We start from the raw sequence: 8,427 nt of genomic DNA on the forward strand, positions 1-8,427 counted from the left end.
AGAAGCAGCTGGCCCCAAAATAGGAGTACCTTGCTGCATTTTGCAGGAGGGTAGAGAGGAGAATGAGAGCACACAGCTCAGTGTGATTAAGTAGTGGAGAAAAAGGAAGTGACGAGAGGTGACGCTACAAAAACAGGCAGGGACCAGATCATGAAGGGCCTTGCAGGTTAAACATGTTAAAGGAACATTCAAAAGCTTGGACTTTATTCTGAAGATGATGGGGAGCCACTGAAGGGCCTAATCGGAAGGGGATGGGATCAGATTGGCAGTTCAAATAACAGGTGAAAGGCCTGAAATAGAGCAGTGGCCACGGGTATTAAGAAAAGTGGACAGATTGCAGAGGCCAAAACAATAGGTAACTGTTTCCATGTGAGGGGAGTGAAAGGGAGAGAAGCCAGTGAAGACCCCCAGGTTTCTGTGTGCATGGTGGTACCATTCATCAATAAAGGAAACACAAGAGAAGCATTTTAATGATAGCAGTAAATGCTCAATAAGTAGCTACAGAATTGAAATTGAACTTAATGAAAAGGTAGGAGATAGACTGCTTCTTTCGGACACACTGAGTTTGAAGTACTTTTCAACTGCAGCTCATGACAGTGGCCTGAGGGGTGTGTGGCTGGTAGGAGGCCTAGGAGTGAATGTTAATGGAGGAGCACCAGAATGAGAAGAGGTTCAGAATGGCAACAGAATCCTGGAAAACCCAGCTTTTAAAAGGTGGTAGAGGAATAACAAAGAGGAGCCCCCAAATCACTGGAGTGGACCAGGTGCTTCCCCATGAGGGGAGTGCTTGAGGAGGAGTGGCCAGGTTATTTCTATGTGCCACTGAGCAGAGCCCACGATTCAGTGGAAACTGGAAAAATCAGTGACCTGTTTACAACTGAAGCCACATTCCAGGTTGCTTCCCCCCACCCCCTCACATGGAGTCTGGATCAAGTGACATCACTTTTATTGACAGTGCTTGCAGGCAGGTGTGAGTGGCCACCTTTTTAGATGACACAAGCTGGTCTGGATGAGCCGGGGGAGGGAAGGCGGGAGATGGGCTGTGCATGCAGGATTCACTCCTTATTTGGGTGTGAATGCTGCATTGACAGGAAGATTTATTTTGGGACTAGGCACAGGCACAAGGGAGGCAGGCAGCGCCAACCATTAGGCAGCACTCTCTATTTGGAGCACAGCCGCTTCGGCAGCCTCAGGTCTCCCGGGATTTTCCTCTTGCTCTGTGCCCTGTAGAGGTTCTGGCTCCTGCTCGGACTCCAGCGCAGGCTGGGCTTCAGGCTGGCCTTCGGTAATGCGGCTGGGCCCAAGGCGTGGTGGCTTGGCAGGCGTGGGCGAGGGTGTAGCAGGGCCTTTCCGGCTCGAAAGGGCCCTTCGCAGGCTCTGTACCTTCTGCAACCCGGTGCGTCGCAGCCGCCGCGCCCTGGACTCCACGGGCTCCTCGTCCGAGCTCTCCCCCACCTCGGCCTCCAGCTGCTCTGGGCCGGGCTCGGGCTGCTCCCCCGGTACTAAGGGTTCCGGCGCCTTCTGGAAAGCCCTGGCTGGGATTTCAGCCTCGTCCTGCATGAGATGGGCACAGCTCTGACCCTGGCTGCCCCCTACCCGGCACCAGCCCGGGCCTCACTCTTCAGTTACACCCGAGAGGGCCACCCCGCCCTTTGCCTACGCGGCCCGAGTGGTAAAGAAAAAGGCGTGCGTGGGAAAGTGGGACTGGAGTAGGGTTTAGTGGGGAGCGCCCGGCGAACTGCCCAAGTTTGCAAAGTAGGTGGGACCCGCCTAGGGGCACGAGACAGGACAGCGGCCACAGGGGCAGGAACAGCAGGACGCCGCGGACTGTCGCGAAAGGAGCTTCCACCAGGGTCTCTTCTATCCCAGCTGCGCTGGGACCAGGAGTGAATTCGGGGGACGAGGCCTGAGCTAGAGCTGCCGCTTTGATTGGCCGAGCGGGTTTCAGCGTGCGAGGGAGGGGCCGGGCTGGGTGCGGGAAGTGGGTGCGGCTCTGGAAGTCTGTTCACAGGGAAGAGGCAGGAATGTGGGTGTGGCGGGCAGATGGGAGGGGAGTCCCCCGACCGTGGCCCGGAGGCTGGAAAAGGCCCCGGACTGGGAGACGCCTAAGGTCACTGACCTTGAAAAGCAGAACGTGGAGCTTCCCGCGCGCCACCAGCAGCCCGTGGTTGGCCTCCAGCCGCTGCACCTGGGCGGCGCGGCGCACGGCGCGCTCCTGGGCGGCGTCGGCATGGGAGCCCACGCGCTCCGCCTTGGCTAGCAGCTGCGCCAGTGTGTTGCTCGTGGTGTCGTGGCTGCGACTCAGCGCGCCCAGGCCGCTCTGGATGCGGCGCACAGAGCCCGCCAGGCCGCCCTGCCGCCGAGCCAGGCCCCCCTGCCGCTCCCGCAGCGCCTCCAGCATGACCTCCAGCTTCTCCAGCAGGGTCACCACTGTGACTGCGTGCACCGGGCCCCCCACCGGTGCTCCTGGCAAGGGCCCCGGCTCGAGCGCACTCTCCCCCATGCTCCCCGACCGCCCTGCCTGTACTCTCGGCGGCCGCTGGCTGAGCTCTGGGCTAGGGCGCCTTTCCCAGCTCCTCCCCAGCTCCAGCCGTGACTCAGGCAGGCGGAGTTGGCCTGTCCGGGGGGCGGGATGTCTGCGGCGGGGTCCTTTGGAAGCGCTCCCCCTTCTGCTGCCCCGCCCCGGGGGCCGGTGGGGGAAGCAGGTTGGCCCAGAATCCTCCTCTCCCCACTCCCGAACTCTCTCACTCTGTTTGAGTTCCACTCCTCCCTCGCGGATTCCCTGGTGTGCCTCTTTCTGGAACATACTTTCCCCACTGCAAAGGGCAACAATCCATGGAAATTTTTGTTGTATGCATCGAGTGGGCAGAGAAACTATGCTAGTGCGGCAAAAGGATAAGTAGAGGGGGGCCTCCCTTGCCTCTGAGGATCGCGTTTGCGCCCCCAGTTTGGACGAGGTGGATGGGGAGGCTCCCAGAGGCTCCGCCAAAGGCCTAAGACTGTCCAGGCACCAGGCCTCCCTTTGTGACCCCGCAGGCTGTGCAGTCTGCCCTGCATGTGGCGCATCCTCTGCTATTTTCCAAATAGTCATTGCCAGGGTGTAGCCACAGGCCTCATTTCCTGCCTCTCTAGTTCTTACAGTCAGCTAGCATTACCCTGTTTTCTTTCTTCTACTTCTCTTCCCTCTTTTCTTTAGACTTCCCAGATAAAGCCCAGCAGCACCTTGCCCCTGCACCCTAAACTGGGTAGGCAACACCTCTTCCTTTGAAACCCTTAAAAGGGTTAGAGTACACGTGGTATCTTTGTTTTCTTGGAGGCTGTCTGTGGCTCCTGCCTAGTGATTTTTTTTTCTCTCTCTCTGAAAATAGCTGAGAATACCTGTGAGTGAAGAAGATTTGAAATTGCTGCTGTAGAGGGGGAGAGAGGGAGCATGGAAGTTCTAGTTAATGATGTGGATCATGAATTTGTAATGTCATCAGCTTGGAAAATCCCATGCCTTTCCTTTAACAATACTTGGTACACTGATTGTAGGCTCGGTTGTCCAAGCAATCCGTTGATCCTGCTGATCTCTCTCCCTCCTCATCTCACCCAATCTCTGAAGGCCACTGGGTAACAACTGTAGAAGAAATTGTCATTCAGGGATAGTTAGGAGCCCAAAATGTCTGCCATAGACAGAAATGCAGCAGACAATGGGCAACAGTTGCCAGAAATCTAGTGATGCTGAGTTGATGACTGACTTCTCCAAATGCAAGGTCATGGAGCCTCACCCCTCTGCTTAAGACAAGAGCAAATCAACTCCCTCAGGAGCCTGCTGGGAATCACCATCTCTTCCAGTGGATCTGTATTTGCTCAGAGAGACCTGTCAGGACGTGCCTGTTAAATAAATGCTTGCAAACTGAGGGAACAGAGAACCCAATTCAAAGTTCTTAGAAACAGGAAAGCCAGCACCAACATAACCAGAAAAGACCACTGTAGAGTGATGATTAAGTGTGGGTGAAAATCTGTTTCTCTATAGTTCTCTCAACTGTATCCCCTTACAAGGTTCAGCTTCATTCCCAGGCCAGGAGCAACATGGCTATAGCAGTTCCAGGCCTCTCAACTCTGCACAAGATAAAGAGAAAAGGGGGACATTTTAGGACATTTATTTCCTAAATGCACCTGAGACTTTTTCCATTTGCCTTCCACTAGGTTACATGGCTGTTCCAGAACCAAGATCTACGGCTAGGAAGGTGCCAAGCACTGGTGGCCTTCAGCCTGAGTTCCTTAACCCAGCCCTGCAAGAGAGTGATAATACCTTTTGACAATTAGTCCCACATCTTGCACAGGGTAGCTTCAGCTTCTCCAGGGGCATATGGGTGGTATGGGGTGGGGGGGGCGGGAATTGGATATCTGAGCACTACTAGGCATAGGTAGACAATCAGAATATCTATTATAAGAAGCCTATGAGAGGGTTGCCAACCTTGAGGAATGGTCCTAAAGGAATCCAATGCATTTAGGAGAAAAAAACCACATGGATAGATATATTTCAAAGTCCTGCTAACTCCCTCTCTGGACATGTAGAACAAGGAGGATCTTAAAACTTACTAAGAAAGCTTTGATGGTTCTGCTTGTCTCCCCCAACATCTCAAGTATAAAAGCCAGAGGAACTGGCTGATGTTGGAAAATACAGAGTCTTGAGGTGAGTAAAAATAATTTGAGGTAACCCAGAATAATGCCCTGAGTCAACAAAGCCCAGTGACAAAAATTAGAGCAGTAGGACCTTGATCATGGAGTATCCAAGAAAAAGCCATACTGTAGTTTCCAGTAAAGATGAGAAAGAAAACAGCAGCGCAGAATGATACCCTCTGAGGCAGTGGAACCTGATCTTACTTTAACTATTTCTATTCTCTAAATCAGGGGTGTGGCTGGGGATGCCCTCAAACTCTTTGTTATGAGCAAGACTAGTGGAAACCTCTGGGTTTATTGGTCCCCAGAAAAGATAAGTTCAAGTCCTAACCTTTGAAACATGTAATTATATTCTTATTTGGAAATCAGGTGTTTCCAGATGTAATCAAGTTAAGATGAGCCCATGAAGCATGGGCCCTTAGTCCAATATGAAGGGGGTCCTTATAAGATGAGGATGAGACACACACAGAGAGCACTTTAATGGCAGAGGCAGAGACTGGAGTTATGCTGCCAGAAGCCAAGATGTGCCGTGCCGGAAGCGAGGGAAGATTCTGCCCCAGAAGCCTTGGAGGGAGCAGGGCCCTACCAACACCTTGATCTCAGACTTGTAGCCTCCAGAACTGAGAGGATAAATGTCTGTTGTTTTAAGCCACAGTTTGTGGTGATTTATTTTGATAACCCTGGGAAATGAATATAGCCACTAATGAGTCACCACCAGTATCACAATAGCCCCCCACTCAGAATGCTCCACTGTATTCCCTCCCCATCCCATTGCCCCAAATGCCCTCCCAGTCAATTTTCTGGAATTATGAAATGCCCTGGAGGAAAAAAGAGAACCTAAAGACTCCTTGTAGACCATATACAATTTACAGTTGCCCAAATGTAATGGCTTTGGTAAAAATTAGTGGAATGCTATGGTGGTTGGGCTAACAAATGCCTAAAAAACTAAAACAAAGGTATTACCCACCCTACTTGTCAAGGGTTCCTCTTCCCAGAATATAACACACTATGAGGAAAGGTTGACTTTATCTAAAAAAAAAATCCACTACACCTTTCATCAAGACTGGACCTACCTGCCTGGAATCTATCTACCTATGAAGATCTGCTCAAGGGTGGCCCTCTGTCCCTGCCTGATCACAACAGCTGGACACTCCCTTTACTTAAGTGAGAGGAGGGTAAGGGAAACCTCTGGAAGAGACAGATGGGGTTGCGGGGCCTTAACTGGTAACAGTCTGCATCCTTGTTTTCCTTTTTTTCTCGGCAGGCATTCAGGTGCGCACTATATGCTGTTGCCAAGATCTCCTGAAACAAGTGGCAGAAGCCCTCCAGTTCTTCAAATCACACTGGAGGGAGGGAGAATGGGCCGGTGGGCCTGGGGATCAGCTGCGAGGGGTCCTCCAGACAGCGGTTCCCTGGAGTAGTAGGACTTAAGCCTGTGACAGGTAGCAAGGTACTTGTTACCACCTCCCACCGCAACAAAGAACAGCTGCTGATGGGGGTGTTTGAGTTTTAGAGTTGGCATATGCTCCACTGTGGAATTCTTACATGCTCTAATCTTGGGTCCTCCAAAAGGCCACATACTTTGAATAGGGTTCAGAGGAGCTTCAGTGATGGACTCTGGCCAAGTTACAAGCCACAGTCTTGTCAGCTCTATCCCTTGGGCCCTGTAAGTCAGAAAGATGAGACTTGAGGTCTCTGTGATTTCTGCCTCTCCCCCAGTGTCCTCTGTGGGAGAGGCGGAGGGAGAACAGATCCTAGAAGGAAAAATAAAGCGGAAGTATTTAAGGTCTGAACTAAGCTGTGCTTCCAGCAGCTGAGAATTATACTGCTTTTTAAAGACAATTGTTGGCTTACCACCAGCTGCCGGTGGCAGAGATTCACCAAGGCTGCTGGGTTGTTTGGTAAGTTGGAACCCTCTGTCGCACAGCAATACAGCGTAACAGTCTTTGATTATTCAATGGAAAAAAAAAATCTAAGAAAGGATGAGAGATGGCTATGTGAATTAATGGTACAAGAAACATCCCTGACCCTGAGCCTCACTTTCAGCTGCCCAAACTGGGGCATCTCCCAGGGACTTAACTTTTGAATCAAAAGCAACAATGTGCAGCATAGGCAGAGCCAGAGAATGAGCCTCAGTGGACAGGCAATACCTTCCACCCTTTGTCACAGGCATCCTGTGTACGGAAGGGGTAAGGCCACTGCACACAATGAGGAGCTCTGTGCCGTCAGCTATAAGTTTGGGGCAACAGGAAGTGAGAATCTGAACTGACTCCAGAAATCAAAATAACCAAATGGATGAAAGATCTTGGAATAGTGTAGTATGACCAAGAGGTTTGGTGGTGCCTTTTATGACAAGAATCAGGCATATTATTTACTCAAACCATTGTTTTTGTATCTCATATTTTCATAGGTTGAATAGTGTCCCAAATAAGATCTGTCCAAGTTCTAATCCCCAGTACCTATGAAGGGGACCTTATTTGGAAATAGAATCTGCAGATGTAATTAAGGATATTGAGATGAGATCAGCAAAGTTTTAGGATAGGTCCTAAATCCAATGACTGGTGCCCTTATAAGAGGAGGAAAAAAAACACTACAGAAAAAAAGTTGATGTGAAGGCCGAGACAGAGACTGGAGGACAGCCACAGCCCAGGAGTGCCAGTGATCACCAGCAGCCGCCAGAAGCTAAGAGAAAGGCGTAGAATGGACTGTCCCTCAGACCCTTCCAGGGTGCAAGGCCCTGCCAACATGGATTTTATGCTTCTGCCCTTCAGAACTGTGAGGGAATGGATTTCTGTTGTCTTAAGCTGTTAAATTGGTTACGGCAGCCACTGGAACTATTGCACATATACAAACCTACCAAGAGGATTAGGGGCAGAAAAAAACTATTTTAACCACCCAGTAAATCAATAGTATGCCAGGGGTGAATGTTTGGGCCCCAGCACATGCACTGGGTGCATCAGAGGTCAAGCCCCTGAGATGAAACTTGAGGTTGGTAGGAGCTCAGAATTTCGGAGTCTGTAATTGCCCTGGAGCCTAGTGTCAGGATGTGGGAATTGAGCTCCTCCTGTAAAAATCTCCTGGGACACTCCAAAAGGCAAAAAGCCTGGAAGCAGTGACTGAATAGACTCTTTTGAACCTGTTTCTGTAATTTGAGGAATTCAGTGGGCTCAGATAGCAAGGAGGCCTTGCCTAGATTTGGACCCCCTTTCTTAGGCAAATGACTGAGGAGCCACCACCTAAGCAACTGCAGCCTTCTACCTTGAACTATATGGCATTTCTCAACTGTAGCTTCTGATTCAGGAACATATTTTATCACCCACATAATAAACAACAAGGCAGACCATCAGGGAATGATGTTTCCCTACCTCTCTTAGGGAAGCCCCCCTAGACAGGGAATAGAATGGGGCCCTGAAGACAGGCTTAGCCAGGATGCCATGGACAGCAATTCCAGACTGGTGATAACTTACAGGAAATGGTATTTAGCTAGAGTCCTGCAACTACTTTTATCTTAGTATGAACATCCCCCTGCCTATCTGGGACTGGGCCCAAGGAAGGAGAAATCATTATGAGTCACCCAGTGTCCACCACAGTTGGGAGTAATTTGACTTGTAAAATTTAGCACTACATTAGTTGGACGATGTTTAGTTATAAGGTTTTGTTTGAAAAATAACTATCACTTGGTGTTTAAAAAAGAGATCATTGCTAATCAATTCAACTCAGGAAGGTGAGAAGTGAGCCTACCTTAGCCAAGGGCAGGGGTTA

At 50.5% G+C, this 8,427-nt stretch overlaps 1 protein-coding gene across 1 annotated transcript; it reads right to left on the reverse strand.

Moving 5' to 3' along the window:
- Positions 1 to 929: 929 nt before the first annotated feature.
- Positions 930 to 2,582, reverse strand: CAVIN3 (caveolae associated protein 3). The gene is made up of 2 exons (XM_036927063.2): positions 2,120 to 2,582; positions 930 to 1,554 (listed from the first exon to the last, which is right to left on the reverse strand). The coding sequence occupies exons 1-2, from the start codon at positions 2,501 to 2,503 to the stop codon at positions 1,147 to 1,149; spliced, it is 792 nt and encodes a 263-aa protein (XP_036782958.1). The 5' UTR covers positions 2,504 to 2,582; the 3' UTR covers positions 930 to 1,146.
- Positions 2,583 to 8,427: the final 5,845 nt, after the last annotated feature.

Source organism: Manis pentadactyla, chromosome 9, assembly GCF_030020395.1.
Source record: "Manis pentadactyla isolate mManPen7 chromosome 9, mManPen7.hap1, whole genome shotgun sequence".
Taxonomy (NCBI): domain Eukaryota; kingdom Metazoa; phylum Chordata; class Mammalia; order Pholidota; family Manidae; genus Manis; species Manis pentadactyla.